The sequence below is a fragment of the Myotis nattereri genome (genome assembly GCF_964212035.1).
Source record: "Myotis nattereri genome assembly, chromosome: 3".
NCBI classification, from domain to species: Eukaryota; Metazoa; Chordata; class Mammalia; order Chiroptera; family Vespertilionidae; genus Myotis; species Myotis nattereri.
This window is the reverse complement of record NC_138077.1, coordinates 117,201,328-117,219,406: the sequence shown is the minus strand read 5'-3', so window position 1 is coordinate 117,219,406 and position 18,079 is coordinate 117,201,328. Positions and strand designations below refer to the sequence as shown.

Below are 18,079 nucleotides of genomic sequence, written 5' to 3'. Positions count from 1 at the left end.
AATAAAGGCACATAAATGGATAATAGTTTATATATTTTATGTGAATATTTTTCGTTAATCTTTAAACAGATTCACTCTAGAGATGTGTGATAAACTTGTTACAAATTTCTATGACTTGGGGAAATTAAAGATCTAAGACCTCTCTAAAGATTGCAGTGGTATACAATTAATATAATGGTTCATTACTCTGCACACCAACTCACCTCTTAATCTCTATAGGCTGCAGGTACTTGTTTCATCAATAATGAGATCAAAAAGACTAAAGAAGGACTTGTGGAATTAGTCTCCCAGAAAAGTTGTTTTGAATATTGTTACAAATAGATTTAATATGCTTGTGAGTTAAATTTTACAATTATAAAATATTCACACTAATGTATTTGAATGGAATGTAATTAACAATCATGTGTAAGTCTTTAATTTTAATGACTGGTATTTTTCACTTACATGTAAAGAAATTCAATAGCCAGCGACATTTAAATATAGAAATAGTACAATCTCTTCTCTTTTCCCTTTTATAAAGTGCTATTCTTAACTGGGTAGAGTTACCATCCAGCTTCTCATTAACTTCACTGTATGTCTATTTAGATTCAAGGAAACCATGAAAAATTGAGAGGATTTAGTATTTTAAATATTTGCAAAATATTGCTACAAAGTATAGACTATGAGCATGTTTTATTAGTAAAACAAAAAGTGTACCTTAGGTTGATTTAATTATTACTTGAGAGAAGCATAGGCTCACATACACTTATGCCAATTTTTGCTAATCATCTAAATCAGGAACAGTTCTGTAGGCAATTCAAGTCTAAGCACCATCAACTAGGGTGATGTCAAATAGAAAGAATGGTTATATAACCCCAGAATAAAAACTTCAGCAAATTTAGACTTTTAGAATAGCAAAACAAGTTAGCGAGAATCGGAACCACACGCAATATTTTACTTTAAAGTAACATAGGGTGTTCAAGGTATTTTCTTTAAATAAAAATTTGTGTAGTTATTAATAACGTACCTTAATACTGAGTGCCGTATGATAGTTAAGAGGAAAGCATACTACAGATTAACTCAAAGTGAATGTTGCTTATTTCTTTAGTGGAGTGATTAAAGCTGAGATTGCTTTTTAAAAACAGCTGAACACTTACAATACTGTAGGATACCAACAGGATTCCCATTTTTATTCATTTACTAATTAGAATTTTTGCATTTCAACTCTTACCTGACCTTCGCAAAATCTTAAAAAGCAAATGCAATTAGTTTTCCTTCGTTCACACTTAACAAATGTTACCAATTTCATTACAATTTGCATATCTTGTTTTTGGAAGAGTAACCACTTTTAACAATCATAAACGAGCAATATTCCTCACTTAGCATGGCATCCAATAATGGTTAAATCAAAGAAACCCTCAGTCATCAATTCTGTACCTCCAATTTAGATACATCTCTAGTCTTTACAAACAGGGACTCCAGGACAGAAGAATGGCATGGAGAAAAGAGGCCTAGGTCAAGGTTTGATGAATCACTTGGAAAGCCACCTCACTCAGACTACTAGGGGAAACTCCCCCCCTCCCGCCCTCTCTCACTCCAACCCCCCAAAGTAAGAATGTATAATTTTGCCTTAATCTTTTCTGGTCTCACTTGCCTACCTCTAGTATTGTATTTCGGATGACAAATAACCCTTCGAATTTTCTATAAAAATTATTTTTACCCAAATACATTGGACTTCGGTCTCAATTTGAATGAGGGTAAGTGGCCTTTAAGAGATCGATCCTCTTCTTCCTGCTCCCCCTCCTCCAGGGCCTGCTCCGGGTCTCTGAAAAAGGGTGTGGTGTGGATGATCTGGGTTTTGAAGTGGATTTTGTTGAGTCTGGGTTTTATTCGCCCACTAGAGCTGCCTGAGGCTTTGCGACCTGGGTCCTTTGCTTTGCCTCCTGCCCATCCCTCAGCCAGGTGGTGGTGGTGGTGGTGGTGATGATCCCCTCCATCCTCCAGGACGTGCGAGAGTTTGTAGGTGATGAGGTGGGAAGGGAGCACTTTTGAAAGCCTCCAGCGCCCACCCCCACCGCCTGAGGCACTTTCACCGTCGTCCTCGTCCAGGGCTCCCACCAGGTTCTTGATCTCCTCGGCGATGCTCTGACTCAGGTACTGAGAGGCCTTCTTCCCACTGTAGTCCCTGACGTCCACGTCTGCGTCGTAGGCCCCCACCAGCAACTTCACCACCTCCACGTGCCCGTGCATGGCCGCCAAGTGCAGGGCGGTGTAGCCTCCGCTCGTCCTGGCGTTGATGTTCACTGGCAGCTGGTGTTTGTTGGCGAAGTTGACTAGCATGGCCAGGAGCTCCTGCCGGCCGTGCTTGGCAGCCCAGTGCAGGCAAGTGAAGCCGGTGATGAAGTCCCGCTTGGTCAGCAGGCCAGGCTCACAGATGAGCAGCGCCTCCAGGCTGTCCCACTTGCCGTCCGAGGCCGAGAGCATCCAGGCGTGTTCCAAAGGGTCCAGCGTCACCGAGGCCCCGCTGCCGATCTCCTCCTCCGCCGACGAGGCAACGGAAGCGCTGTCCGAGTCGCCCCCGCCTTTGCCGCGTCCTCCCCCAGAGCAGCCCCCGGTACAGACGCTCCTCTTCAGCTGCGGGGAGCTGCCCATCACAAGGTCCCGGAGGTTCTGGCGAGTCGACCTTGGGGTGGAGGTTCCCCCGGGAGAGCTCCTTCCGTCCGCCTCCTCGCAGCCCTGGGGCTGGGGTAACAGGTCCTCGCTGGGCTCGGGGGTTGGTGCTCGGGCCGGAGGCTGCGCGCCGCGCCGCGAGTTCTTTCTCCTGGCCCCGCCGTTCAGGGACGGCCCGCTCCGGCCGTCGCCGGTCAGACTGGGCGGCCCAAGCGCGGCGGCGGAAGACTCTCCATCGCCGGGTTCACGGCCCGGACCCGGGAACGCCGCCTCGGGGCACAAGCCGCTCTCCCAGCACTTGGCCGGGTCGTCGGACCCCTCCGGGTCACCGCCGCCATGGGGCTCGGGCTCTGCGGTCACCGAGATGCGGGGCAAGTCCCGAGGGGGCGCGGCCTTGGGTGACTGTGGGCCTTCGCAGAACCTCCTCTTGAGGTGCACGTACTTGGAGCCGTCGGCGGGGTCGGTGCGCACAGTGGCCACGGCATTGACCAGCTCCTTGAAGTGGGCGCGCCGCTCGGGCTCGCCGCCCAGAGCACCCCTGAAGTGCTGCACCAGCTCGGCGTGCCGGGCCCGGCCCCCGCGCTCCGCGAGGAAGCGCAGCACCGCCTCGGGGCCGAGCTCCGCCGGGCCCTCCATCCGGGGTCGCAATGCTCGCTAGGCGTTGGGAGGCTCAGCCCGGCCCCATCGCGGTGCGCTCCCAGGTGCGGGCTCCGCGAACTCCAAACCTCTGGTCCGCGGCCGGAGACACCGCCACTAGCTCACAGGGCCGCGCCCCGCGCGAACACGCCTCCGCCGGCACCGCCCCGCCCCGCCCACTTCCGGTCCCGCGCGGCCGCAATCTCGGCTCCCGCCGACCGCCCGCGGACACGGCCCCGGGCCCGCCCACTTCCGGCCCTCGCGCGGGAGTGCCTCCGGCCGCCGCCAGCTGAGTAGTCCTGGCCGCATCCCCTCTCCCTCCCGGCCCAGGTCCTGCAGCCACTGCCCCGCACTGACTCGTCCCGCGACACGTCGTGGGACACCCCTGTGAGAGGCTCGCTCGCGCCCGCGTCACTGAGGCCGCGGGCTTGGCCCCGCCCCTGCCCATCGCGCCGCCTCCGGCCCGCGCCCCGCGTCCCGAACCCTTCCCGGCCCCCGGCTCCCTCCGCCGACGCGCTGCTCGGGCCGTGGCGAGACCGCCGCTCCGGCCGCCCTCCGCTCACTTCGCCCAGCTCCCGCCGGAACCATGAGCTCTGAGGAGGCGCGGCACCTGGTGAGTCCAGGCGACCCCCCAGGGCCGGGCTCCCAGGGTCTCCGCCCCGCCGTTCCCGGGGTCCCAACGTAACTTCCTCCGGCTGCGTCCGGTCGAGCGGTGGCGGGTTCCGCCCTCGGCGGGCCTTGCGGGCTCCGCGGTCCCCCTTCTGGGGGGAACGGGACCCTCTCTCACCCCCTCTGTCCACGGGCGTCGGCGGGCGGCCCGCACCCGGCGCGTGAGGTCCCCCAGCTCTCCGCGCCGGGCGGGAGCGGCTCAAGTTTTTGCGCGGCTTCCCGTCTTCGCCACAAGTTAAATGGGAAACAGTGATCGTGGGTCCGTGTGTTTGTAACGGTTTTGGGCACCGAGCCGATGGCTACAACGGTGGCGACCTTCTGCAGTCGCGGCCTTTCCCTGACCCGACCCTCGGGGTCCGGCGCGCGCTCCTCCTCCTCGCCCTCCGCTAAAATTCGATTCCCCCACCGTCTTTTGGGGGGCACCTTGGCACCCTCGTGCTTTAAAAGCCGGGTGACTGAGCTGTCCGCTGTTGTATACCTTTCAAACCAGTTATATCCTTTTACCTCATTTGAAGCCGGCAGTTCTCAACGTGTGGTCGCAGTTATTTTCCTAACAGTACCAAGCTGTTATTTGCCTTTCCCACGCTTGTTTTCTTGTGAGTTGGTTGTTTTTCAGAGGCTACATGATGTGGACCTCACCGTCCGGAGGGCCGATGGGATGTGTCTCTGTGCACACTTGTCTTGTAAATTTTTATTTTAATTGCTAATACTACAAATATCAATGGTTGTAATCCATGCAAACAAAAGCTCCCCGGGGGGCCTGAGACCAAAAAGTCTGAGAGCTGGTCTCAGCAGTCTCTGGAGTCGGAAGGCGCCGCTGTAGGAACAGCTTAGGGATTGTGGCCCGAGAGGCGAGGCGATGTGTCCCCGCTACACCGCGCTTCTGTGGGGAGCCCGGACAGCCCTGGTCCCGCCAGGGCCCCTTCTCTGCGATGTACTTAGAGAAGTCTCGGTTTTTCTATCGGAACTGCCTTGTTACAGTGGCCGTGTGTGTGTGTGTGCATGTGTGGGTGAGAAAAATGTGTTTTGTAAACTTTGGTTCGTAGTAATCTTCAGAATTAAACTTGTGCTGAAGAAAGCGCTTCATTTAATTGGCGTTGGATTTCTTGTCAATTGCACTTATTTTGCAGTTCAGTAGTAAGGCTACCTTTGTTTTCTAATTAAACTTTTCATTTTGAGATAATTGTAGAGATACACATACAGTAGAGATCCCTGTACCCTTTATTCAGCTTTATTCAGTAATAACATTTGCAAAACCATTGTATAAAACCACAACCAGGACACTGACATTGATTGTTTAGAGAACTTTCCACACCAGAAGGATCCCTTTTATACTCATACCCACTTCATTTCCACGCCACCTCTTTCTTAATCTCCAACAACCGCTAATTTGTTCTTCATTTCTATAATTTTGTCACTTCGTGATTGTTATTTAAAGAACCACACATATTTAACCTTTTGGGATTGGACTTTCTTCACTCAGCAAAATTCCCAGGAGATTTATCTAGGTTGTTGCATGTGTCAGTTCTTTTTAATTGCTGAGTAGTATTCTATGGTGTGGATGAATCACGCTTTGTTTGAAGGACATCTAGGTTTCCATTGTTGGGCTATTATGAATAAAGCTGCTATAAACATTGATGTACAGTAACATGTAATGTAAAATAATGAACATATAAGACTTCAGTTTTTTGGGATAAATTCCCAGGTGTACAGTTGCTGGGTCCCCTAGTAGCTGGGTTTAAAGATTTATAAGAAACTGCTAAATTGTTTCCCAGCATTTTTGCCCATTTTCCATTCCCACCAGCAATGTATAAGAGATCAGGTTCTCCACATCCTCACCAGCATTTGGTGTTCCTATCTTTTATTTAGGCATTCTGATAGGTATGTAGTGACTTATTGTGGTTTTAACTTGTGTTTCCATGATGGCTAATGATATTAAACATCTTTTCATGGGTTTATTTGCCATCGGTATATTCTCTTTAGTGAAGGTCTGTTGTGCATTTCCTAACTGGATTTTTTAAATTGTTGGTTTTAGAGGTTTATTTTTAATATATTCTAAATACTAGTCCTTCCTTGATATGTGATTTGCAAATGTGTTCTCTTAGTAGTTTTTTTTCTTCTTCTTAATAGAACCCTTTGCAGAGCAAACATTTTTAATTTTTATAAAATTATTTTTTTTCCATTTTTCCTCTATGGATTGTACTTCTGTTAAGTCTAAGAACTATTTGCCTAACCCTAGATCCCAAAAGTATTCTCTTATTTTTTTCTTCTAAAAGTTTTCCACTCTATGTTTTACATTTAAGCCCATGACCCATTTTGAATTAAGTTTTATGTAAGGTGTGAGATGTAGGTTGAGGATCATTTTTAGCCATGCTCCAGCACCACTTGTCAAAAAGGCTGTCTGTCCTCTATTGCACTTTTGTCAAAAATCAGTTGAACATATATTTGTATGTCTGGGTTTTCTAATAGCACGGTCTTGATTCCTGTAACTAAATAATAAGTCTTGAAATAAAGTAGAGTGATTCTTCTCACTTAATTCTATTTTTCAAATTTTTTTGGCTATTCTAGTTCTTTTGTCTTTAATTATAAATTTTAGATTAGATTAAATAATTTTGCTGGCATTTTTATAGGAATTAAGTTAAATCTGTATATCATTTTAGGGAGAATTTATATCTCTACTATGTTGAGTCTCCCAACTTATGAGCGTAATATTTCTCCCCATTTTTTCATATTCTTTGATATATTTCATCAGCATTATATACAAGCTCTGCATATGCTTTGTTACATTTACAATATTTCCCATTTTCCTAGTACATATGTTCCAAGATCCCTATATATGCTGTTTTTTCCTCTACACCTTTTCCACTTAAAAAAGGAAGCATTTTATGGCTTCTCCTTGGCATAGTCAAATTGCCAGCATCAGTACTCTTGAGTTTTGGGGCCATTATTAAGTAAAATAAGGTTTACCGAACACAAGCACTGCAATACTGTTAATCTTATAACTGAGATGCTACTAAGTAACAGGTGGGAAGCTTATACAGTGTAGATATATACGCTGGACATAGGGATGTCGCTTCCCTGAAGATGGAATGGGATGGTGTGAGATTTCATAATGTTACTCAAAACAATGTGCAGTGTAAAACTTACTATTTCTGAAATTTTCCATTTAATATTTTCAAACTGTGGTTGCTCATAGAAACTGAAAGCATGGAGAGAATAGATAAGTGGGGGACTACTGTATACCTATTTGATTTTTTTTTTTTAGCAATTATAAACTATCTATATACTCAATCTTAAAATAACATGAGATGCCTTTCAATTGTATTTAGCAATGAAGAAAATAGCTTTAAATTTTTCTTTAATGTATGTATACTAGAGGCCCAGTGCACGAATTCGTGCACGGGTGGGGTCCAGCCGGCCTGGCCCCAATTGGGGCAGATTGGGGCTGGGCTTGTTGGGAGGAGATGGTGGGAGGTTGGCTGGCTGGCCTACCCCAATTGGGGCAGATCGGGGTTGGGCTTATTGGGAGGAGGAGATGGTGGGAGGTTGACTGGGAGGAGGGGCCGTGGGTGATTGGCCGGCGGCGCCTGCCCCCGATTGGGGTTGAGGGGCCAATTGGGGGCCAGCAGCCTGGGGAAGGGGCCATGGGTGGTTTGCCGGCCAGCCCTGCCCTTGATCGGGGTAGGGGGGCCAATCTGGGGTGGGGCCGGGTGGGGGGAGGGGTTGCAGGAGGTTGGCCGGGCGGCCTGCCCCCTATTGGGGTGGGAGAGTCCGGTAGTGGGCAGTACTTATTAAAGGATATTTAAAACTAAAGGGAACTCTAGGCATATTTTACTTCTTGGTTCATATTTTTACTTTTTTAGTGGTCTAGTGATCTCTAAAGATCTTTGCAAACATTAAAGTATTCAAGATACATTTTTGTATGGATTTGTTCTTTGCTGCTCTGAATACATCCAGTGGGTAAGTGAATGCTACCAAATGCTAAAGTGCATTCACTATGGCAAGGATTGCAGTGCTTGCATTATTACATACTAGAGGTCTGGTGCACAAAATGGCCCACGGGATCGGGCCGAAACTGGCTCTCTGACATCCTCTGAGGGGTCCTGGATTGCGAGAGGGCACAGGCCAGGCCAAGGGACCCCACTGGTGCACGATCGGGGCTGGAGAGTGATGCGGGAGGTTGGCCAGCTGGGGAGGGATTGAGGGAGGGCTCCAGGGCATGTCCGGCCCATCTCGCTCAGTCCCGATTGGCCAGACCCCAGCAACAAGCTAACCTACTGGTTGGAGCATCTGCTCCCTGGTGGTCAGTGCACGTCATAGTGAGCGGTTGAGCAGCCTTAGCATATCATTAGCATATTACACTTTGATTAGTTGAATGGACGGCTGTAGGTAAATGAAAATTAAATCATGAGATATCACTATATCATGAGAATACACTTAGTGTATTAGGCTTTTATTATATAGGATATCCTCCCAACCCCATGAGTTGAATAATGTCTCCATTTGCGGGGGGGAGGGGAGGATTAACATTCTCAAACTTGGTTGGACAAATCGTTTCTTATTTTGTTCATGTTGTCATTGTACCTCCTTGCCCCATGCTCTTATCCGTGGTTTTGGCAGTTACTTAGTGCACTAGCAGTTTGCATCTGTTGCCATCCATAAATAGTTAATTCTAACATCCTTCTTAAGCCATACTTTTATTAATTCTAGGAGATCTCTGTTTTGGCAGAATCTATATGCTGCTTGTCATATAGTAACAGAGATTCTGTTGTTTAGAAAAGAATTATAATTCACAGTTTTCACATAGCAAGAGCCAAAAGAACCTAATACTGCATTGTAATTTGAACAATTGGAGAAAATATTTTAATCTCGTTTTGCATTTGCATATTTTGCTGTATATTTTCTTTTTTATTACTGTTTAGAAAATAATACATATATTGTCTTAACCATGTCCAAGCTTTTGTTAGCTACTACTTTACCATGTATTGATTACTTTAAGTTAGATAATTTTGTTATATCTTTATGAATTAATTTTTTTTAATGAGGTATAATTTACATACAGTGAAATTTACTCTTTTTAGTAGAAAGTTTTATGAGGTTTGATGAATATATACAATTGTGTAATCATAACCACAAACATATAGAATAGTTCCATCACTCCCCTTTCCCCAAATTCCTTTGTGCTTCTTTGTAGTCCCTCTCTTAATCTCTGACAATTACTGATCAGTTTTGTGTTCCTGTTATTTTGCCTTTACCAGAATTTCATATGTATGAATTATTATACTGAGATTCATCCATGTGTTGCATGTTCCTTCTTATTGTTGACTAGTATTCCATTGTACATTTGTGCCACAATTTATTTTGTTCATCCTTTCTCCAGTTGAAAAACATTTGGGCAGTTAGCAGTTTTAAAGAGTTATAAATGAAGTTAACTGTATATATTCACATGTAGGTTTTTATGTGAATATAAGTTTGCATTTCACTTGGGATGATATCTAGGAGTAGGATTACTGAGTGTGTGTTTAACTAAATTAAGAAACTGCCAAACTCTTTTGCAAATGTTTGTGAAATTTGCATTCCCACCAGTAACAACTGAGAGTTCTTGTTGTCTGCATTCTTGCCAGTATTGTCAATTTTTAAAAAGTAATTCTGATATATAGTGATATCTCATGATTTAATTTTCATTTACCTAATGACTAATGCTGTTGAGCATCTCATGTGCCTATTTGCCATCCTATATCCTTAGTGAATTGTCTTTTTAAATCATTTTTTAAAAATTGAGTTATTGTCTAATTATTATGGAGTTATACAAGTTTTTAAAGTATATATACTTTTATAAGTCCTTTATGAGAAAAATTATTTACCAGTGTTTTATCCAAGTATGTGTCTTATTATTATTTTTTTTTTAAATTTTCTTAACAGTATGCTTTGAAGAGCAGAAGATTTTAGTTTATTAGGTACAATTTAGCTTTTTTTTCTTTCTGGATCATGCTTTTGATGTTATAGTAAGAAATCTTAATGTAAGGCCACAAAGATTTTGTTTATACCTTTTCTTCTATTAGGTCTATGATTCATTTAGAGCTAATTTTTGTATATGGTATAAGGTATGAAGGTATGAATTGAGGATCACTTTTTGTTTGCATATGGGAGTCATATTGTTCCAGCACCATTTAAAAAAAAAGATTGTCCTTTGTCCATTAAATTGCATTTGCATCTTGTTGAAAACTCTTGCATACCCTCTCCCCCCCAACACACACTCTCTCTCTCTCTCTCTCTCTCTCTCTCTCTCTCTCTCTCTCTCTCTATATATATATATATATATATCACAGTAGTTTTCAACCCTTCTAATGCCGCGACCCTTTAATACAGTTCCTCATGTTGTGGTGACCCCCAATTTCATTGTTACAAATTGAACATAATTAAAGCATAGTGATTAATCACAAAACAATATGTAATTATAATATGTGTTTTCTGACGGTCTTAGGCGACCCCTGTGAAAGGGTCGTCCGACCCCCAAAGGAGTCGCAACCCACAGGTTGAGAACCGCTTGTGTATCACATCACTCTTTCCTAGAGGCATGGTTGTTGACATTACTTCTCATTGCCACTTCCAGGTCATTCTTCTCTCCCTGAATACTCCCAATTTTGATTCTCACTTAGCTATCACATTACATACTCACCATCTTTGTTCAGTCATCTCTGAAACCTCTCCTCCTATGCTTGACGGTGTTGCTATTGGCTCTCTGTAATTCTCTAACATTAGACCTGTCGTAATTCATAATTCATAATTCTGGGTGATTTCAGTATCCACATAGATTATCCTTTCATTAATCTGCCTTTCAGTTTTTTCTCTCATTTTTTTCCTTAATTAAATCTTTATTGTTCAGATTATTACATTTGTTCCTCTTTTTCCCCCCATAACTCCCCTCCTCCCAGTTCCCGCCCCACCATCCGCCCTCACTCCCCACCCACTGTCCTCATCCATAGGTGCACGATTTTTGTCCAGTCTCTTCCCGCATCTCCCACACCCCTTTCCCCCCAAGAATAGTCAGTCCATTCCCTTTCTATGTCCCTGATTCTATTATGATCACCAGATTATTTATTCACTTGATTCTTAGACTCACTTGTTGATAGATGCATGTTTGTTGTTCATAATTTGTATCTTTACCTTTTTCTTCTTCTTCCTCTTCTTAAAGGATACCTTTCAGCATTTCATATAATACTGGTTTGGTGGTGATGAACTCCTTTAGCTTTTCCTTATCCGTGAAGCTCTTTATCTGACCTTCAGTTCTGAATGATAGCTTTGCTGGATAAAGTAATCTTGGTTGTAGGTTCTTGGCATTCATCACTTTGAATATTTCTTGCCATTCCCTTCTGGCCTGCAAAGTTTCTGTTGAGAAATCAGCTGACAGTCGTATGGGTACTCCCTTGTAGGTAACTGAGTTTCTTTCTCTTGCTGCTCTTAAGATTCTCTCTTTGTCTTTTGCTCTTGGCATTTTAATTATGATGTGTCTTGGTGTGGTCCTCTTTGGATTCCTTTTGTTTGGGGTTCTCAGTGCTTCCTGGACTTGTGTAAGTCTATTTCTTTCACCAGGTGGGGGAAGTTTTCTGTCATTATTTCTTCAAATAGGTTTTCAATATCTTGGTCTCTCTCATCTTCTGGCACCCATATAATTCTGATGTTGGTACGCTTGAAGCTGTCCCAGAGGCTCCTTACACTATCTTCGTATTTTCGGATTCTTTTTTCATTTTGCTTTTCCGGTTGGGTGTTTTTAGCTTCTTCGCATTTCAAACCTTTGCCTTGATTCTTGCGCTCCTCTGGTCTGCTGTCGGGAGTCTGTATAATATTCGTTATTTCAGTCCGTGTATGTTTAATTTCTAGTTGGTTCTTTATCATAACATCGAGGGTCTCATTAGATTTGTTGAGGATCTCATTAAGTTTATCAGCGGCTTCTAGACAGTTCTTGAGAGACCTTAAAAGTGTGGTTCTGAACTCAATATCCTCCATTGACAGTTTTGTCCTGTTTCTTTGTCTCTGCATTTTTTATGCTTTCTTGGTGCACCCCCTAGTGGTCTTTGTGTGCAGTCCTCCTGTAGTTAAGCCTTGATTGTTGTAGTTAATACTAGGGGGATTTGACCTCCAGGCCAACTGGCTGTGAGAATCAGCTGTGTCTGCAGTGGGAAAACTTCTGTCCTCTAGAGAGGTGCTAATCTAGCGTTTGTCTGAGGCTATCTGGCAAATGGCTCTGCGCAGGGCTTGGGTGGGGCGGGTGGGTCGCTCGGGCTTGGGATCAACAGGGTGGGCCTGAGAGAGCAGTTATGGCGGCTCTCAGTTCCGTCCCTAGAGGCTCTGCCTCACAGAGTCCCAGCAACCGCTGCAAACCTCGGAGAGAAAGCTGCCTTCGTGTTCCGACTGAAGCCAGACAGTCCCGCTTCTCCCGTTTGAGTCTGGGTCCCTAGAGACTCGCCCGGATCTGGAGCTCAGAATCTGAGACTCCCTCCCGATTGAAAGCACCAACCGCGCCCTCCGCCGCCAGCCCGCTCCGCGCGCACTCCGTACCTGAGTATTTCACTTCAGCACTGCGCCTCCTCTGAGTCTGGGTATGATATTCTCTTTCCTCCTAGTTGTAGAATTTCCACTCAGCCAGCCTTCCTGTGGTTCTGGATGATGTCCGTTCCGTCTTTTAGGTGTGTTTTGATTTGGTTGTTCAAGGCAGCAATCTCCGGCGTTAACCTATACCGCCATCTTGCTTCTACTCTCTGCCTTTCAGTTTTTGACCTCCTCTCCTAAAATACCTTGTGCTCTCTATTCTACTGTAGCATCTCTTTGTTGTAGTTTATAACTTGACTTTGTCATTACCCAATAACTGCAACCCCTCCTAATCAGGCATTTCACTCTGACCATACTTCCTACTTTGCCTGTTTGTTTACTCCCTCAGATAACTCCAAGTCCCATAATTCTTTGACCTAATCTATTGAACCTTTCCCCTTTCCCTCATATCCTTCATGCCTTTTTCTTTTTTACCAGCTTTAAGTCCATTTTATAACATGTATAAGTTTTTTCATGCACATCTCAGTTTTCTCTCTTGCTCCTTCATTCTTCCCTGACAACCTTCCTTCCCCCCCCCTCCCACCCCCCCCCCCACACACACTTAAACTCCCAGGACTCTGCTCTTGTACCCTCACTGCTGAATATGATGGGGGGAAAATCATGCTGGGTGGTTTTACTCTAACATCATGATCACTACGTAAACTCAAGAGGCTGCCTAAAAATTGTACTGCATTTTCCTCATTCATTCACCCTCTCATTCTTCTTGATAAAGGGTGAGCAAACATTTAAAGGGTTAAATAGTAACTATTTTCAATGCTGTGAGCCACAAGGTCTCTGTCACAATTATGCAATGCTCTTGTTTTCTGAAAGCAGCCACACATGGTAAGTAAAAGAATAGTAGGAGCACATTCTTCGTTCCTCCCTAACAGCTTTTTTTTTTTTTTTTTTTTTTAAAAACCTGTCTTCCAGGACTCCGCACTTTTCTGGATTTCCTTCACCCTCCTTCTTAGCCATTTGGACTGGTTGCTCCTCAGTTCTCCAACTTTTAATGTTGGAGACCCCCAGGGCTCTATTCTGTGATCCCTTCTGTTTTTTGAGTACCTTCAGTCCCTGGGTGATTTCATCTCATTCCACAGCTTTAAGTACTAGCCATATATTAATGACTTCAGAATTGTTTTCTTCAGTCCAGATATCTCTGCACTCTCAACTTGTTTATCCAACTACATACTCAGTCCCTTCACTTCAGTATCTAATAGGCATCTCCAATTTAACATGTTTTAAAGAGAGCTCCTGATCTTCCCTCCTCCTCCTCCTCCTCCTCCTCCTCCTCCTCCTCCTCCTCCTCCTCCTCCTCCTCCTCCTCCTCCAGTCTTCCCAGTTTTAGTAAATGGAAGCTCCCTCCTCCTATTGTTCAAACCAAAAACTTTGGAACCATTCTTTATATCTGCTTACATCCCACATTGAGCCCTCAGCAAGTTCTGTTGGTTCTGCCTTCAAGGTAGATGAATTTGACCCCATCTTACCTCTTCACCACTAACATTCTGCCATGATGTCTTTCCTGGATTAGATGAATGCAACAGTCTCTTAACTAGTTTTGCTTCTGCCTTGCCATTCTTTAGTCTACTTTCAACGTAGTAGCTTTAGCAAACCCTTTAGTACAAAGAGAAATCATGTCCCTCTTATACAAAACCCTTCAAACCCAAGGCCTTACAACAAGCCACAAGAACCCTGCATGTTCTGGCATTGCATTTCTCTCTGGCCAGTCTGCCTCCCTCTCTCTGCTCCAGCTGCTTGGTCTTATTGCTATTCCTCAAACACTGCAGCACACACTTGCCTCAGGATCTCTGCCATTGTTAGTTCCCTCTGCCTGGAATGCTCTTCCTCCAGATATCCTCTTCACCACTCTCTTTTAACCCCTCAGGTCTTTTCAGGTAGGCTTTCCCTAACCACCCTGTTCAAAACGGCATCCTCACCTCTAATTTTGGAAAAGTAAGCAGGTACAGCCTTTTTGAGGGGCAGTTTGGCAATATGTTTATACCTTTGACTACATTCTAGGAATTTATTATGAGGAAATTAACAGTTGTTTCTACAGGACTGTCCCTTTGGACCCACTGGGAAGCAGATGTTGGAGTTAAGAGTGTTAGAGATTGCTTAAGGGTAGACACTGGGGAGAAGTGATGCCTGCGGAAGAGAAACGGGGAGGAAGCTAGGCTAGAGAGGAAAAATGATCAGGCCTTGGTGCAGATTTTGATAGCTGTGAAAGGAAAGAGGTTAGGAAGCAGAATTGGGCACAAAGAGCCTCAGAGGTCTTGCATATCTGGAAAAGTTTGGGTTAACCCAGTGGAGAGCTTTGACTGTTAGGTTTGCCTGCTTAGGGCAGAAGGGGCCAGGTCCTGACATCCTGACACCCTCACTGTGCTCAGTCTTTGGCTAAGGGCTTCCTGGGAAGAGCTGGTCTTGGGTTGAGTACTGTGCAGACCCTGAAGGCTCTGCAGCTGGAAGCTGTCAGCATTCTTCATAGCCAAAGGGCAAGTTCTTGCTGGAAGGGAGGGAGATCTGAGTGGAGGACCTCTTTGGCTGCTGCATGAGGGACATTTATTGCAGTATTAACTTAAAAAGACATAATTAGAAATGGTATTTTTCCCCTATAATAAATATGAAATACTGCTTTTCTAATTAAGGGAGGGAAAGTAATTTCAAAGTAAGCTTTGCATTTGTATTTTAAGCAGCCATGTTAATAAGCTTTTGTTAAGCTTGAAACTCCTTTTACTAGTACATAAACAATTATCAAGAATTTCCTGCCCTAACCGGTTTGGCTCAGTGGACAGAGTGTCGGCCTGCGGACTGAAAGGTCCCAGGTTTGATTCCGGTCAAGGGCATGTACCTTGGTTGCAGGCACATCCCCAGTGTGGGGTGTGCAGGAGGCAGCTGATCGATGTTTCCCTCTCATCGATGTTTCTAACTCTCTATCCCTCTTCCTTCCTCTCTGTAAAAAATCAATAAAATATATTAAAAAAAATAAAAGGAATTTCCTTGTCTTGATATTTTGAGGCTGAATGTTAGACTGTTTAGTTACGATTTAGGTTTTGTATTTATTGAAGAGGATGGTAAAATTGAGGTAAAATGGATATATTGACGGGACTTGGACTACCCTAAGCTGCCCTAGACTGAGACTATCCTGGGGGAGATCCAGGCAGGCTTGCACACAGGAGGCCAATGTGTTGCTTTGTCTTATATTACCAAGTCTTACTGATTTCAGTTGAATTCTTTTTTTTCCCTGGGTTGTAATTAGCATCTAATTCTAGAATGATCCTATGCAGAATTTGAATAAGGTAATATTACTATTTATTTTTAGGAAATGTTTAGATCAGCACTATTAACTTTCTTTTAAAGTTTCCTTAACCTGAAGATGTAATAAAATGATTTTAAAGAATGAGTCTGTGTAATCTTTTAAATTATTGTTTTAAGCCAAAGAACCCTTTCCTCAAAACCCATTAAATGGGCCCAGATTTTTTTTTTTTTTTTTTTTTTTTTGGTCTTAAAAAGACTCCAAGAAACACCAAGGGACAATTTGAAAAGTTTGATTCTATTTCTTTAACTTTATAAAGATAGAAACTATAGGGAAATGACGTTAAAATGAAGCTATTTTTAAAGTCAAGTCTGAATTCTGTTCCCCCAGGCTCATTGTTATACCCAGAGGCTATACGCAGTGTCTAAGGAATGTTTCCAAGTAGGGTAAGGAAAGTATTCTAGGGTCCTGTTGTGAAAGAATCACCATATGTTTTCCTATAATTGGCCCATACTCCCCACACTGAAATTTTGAAGAAGGGGAAGAACCTGATTTTCCTCCAGCTACCCCAGAATGTTCTGGCACTTTTTTCTATGACTCATTACATACTACATCTTTAAAAAAATGAATAAATAAGTAAATAAATATGCTAAACTTTGCTAGGAGTTAAAGGTACTGTTTAATATTTTTTCTTCTAGGTAGTAAGTATAGAGATTTAAATATATGTATGTTTCTGTATTTATGTCATATATATGTATTTAAAATTAAAAATGCAGGAAAAGCAAACTTGTGCGACAGTGTAATCAAGTGTAGGAATAGTGATTTTGTTAGTCTTCTTTGTGTTTTAGAATGGGATTATGATTGCCTGCTATAAGTTTGTGTTCTCTGAGATTAAGTTCTTAAGATCAAGGGCCATGTCTTCCTCCTCCCAAGGCCCCATTCCTCAGCATAGTGATTTCATATAGTAAGTAGGTGGTCAGTGGTAGAGCAGACAGAATTCCACTTCTGGGGGGTTGTTACTAGGTACTTTTAATTCAGGGTTTACCCTAAAGGGACTGGGTCAAATCTGGTCCGCTTATTTATTTTTATTTTTTTCTTTCTTTCTTTTTTTGCTTAATTGTTGAAACTATCACAGATGTCCCCCTTCTACCCCTCTATTGATCCCTTTCACCCCACTCCTGCCCCCTCCCCAAATCTTCCCCACAGTATTGTCCATGGGCTATGCATTATACTATACTAGAGGCCCGGTGCACAAAAATTTGTGCACTCGGCGGGGGGGGAGGGGGGTCCCTCAGCCCGGCCTGTGCCCTCTCGCAGTCTGGGACCCCTTGGGAGATAACGACCTGCTGGCTTAGGCCTGCTCCCAGGTGGCAGAGGGCAGGCCCAGTCCCTAGGTGCAGCCCCTGGTCGGGCTCAGAGCAGGGCCAATTGGGGAGTTGGGGCGCTGCTCCCTGTCATGCACAGAGCAGGGCGATCGGGAGGTTGTGATGCCACCCTCAGTCATGCTCAGGGTAGGGCCGATTGGGGGGTTGGAGAACCGTCCCCTGTCACACTCAAGGCAGGATTGATGGGGAGGTTGCGGCGCCACCCCCTGTCACGCACAGAGCAGGGCCAATCAGGGGGTTGGGGCGCTGCCCTCTATCACCCACAGAGCAGGGCTGATCAGGGGGTTGGGGTGCTGCCACTCTCACACTCAGGGCAGGGCCGATGGGGAGGTCATGGCTCTACCCCGTCACACACAGAGCAGGGCCCGTGGGGGGGGGGGGGGTTGGGGCGCCGCACCTTGTCACACACAGAGCAGGGCCGATCAGGGGGTTGGGGCGCCGAACCCTGTCACACACAGAGCTGCAGGGCGATCAGGGGGTTGGGGAGCTCCCCCCATCAGGCACAGAGCAGGGCTGATCAGGGGGTTGGGGCGCCTTCCCCTGTCACGAACAGAGCAGGGTGGATAGGGAGGTTGTGGTCCCGCCCCTTGTCACACACAGAGCTGCAGGGCAATCAGGGGGTTTGGGCGCTGCCCCCTGTCACGCTGATCCCGGTGCCGGGAGGCCTCATGGCTCTGCTGATCCTGGTGCTGGGAGGCATATTACCCTTTTACTATATAGGGTAGAGGCCTGGTGCACGGGTCAGGGCCGGCTGGTTTGCCCTGAAGGGTGTTCTGGATCAGGGTGGGGGTCCCCACTGGGGTGCCTGGCCAGCCTGGGTGAGGGGATAATGGCTGTTTGCAGTTGGTCACACACCCTTCAGGGTGGGAGTCCCCACTGGGGTGCCTGGCCAGTCTGGGTG

General features: G+C 45.2%; 2 protein-coding genes across 3 annotated transcripts in view; one reads left to right on the top strand and one right to left on the bottom strand.

Moving 5' to 3' along the window:
• Positions 1 to 1,695: 1,695 nt before the first annotated feature.
• SOWAHC (sosondowah ankyrin repeat domain family member C) lies at positions 1,696 to 3,288 on the bottom strand (the record flags this gene model as incomplete). Its single annotated transcript, XM_081088404.1, has 1 exon — positions 1,696 to 3,288. The coding sequence occupies exon 1, from the start codon at positions 3,283 to 3,285 to the stop codon at positions 1,696 to 1,698; it is 1,590 nt and encodes a 529-aa protein (XP_080944530.1). The 5' UTR covers positions 3,286 to 3,288.
• A 256-nt stretch (positions 3,289 to 3,544) lies between these two features.
• The window catches only part of SEPTIN10 (septin 10), a 76,551-nt gene continuing 62,016 nt past the window's right edge, over positions 3,545 to 18,079 (top strand). The window contains exon 1 of one of the 2 annotated variants that reach the window (XM_081086190.1): positions 3,545 to 3,898. Coding sequence is in view for 1 of the 2 variants with exons in the window: in XM_081086189.1 (XP_080942315.1) it covers positions 3,872 to 3,898 (27 nt within the window). In the remaining variant the exon portion in view is untranslated. The remainder of the gene's footprint in view (positions 3,899 to 18,079) is intronic. The other variant, XM_081086189.1, reaches the window with a different exon arrangement.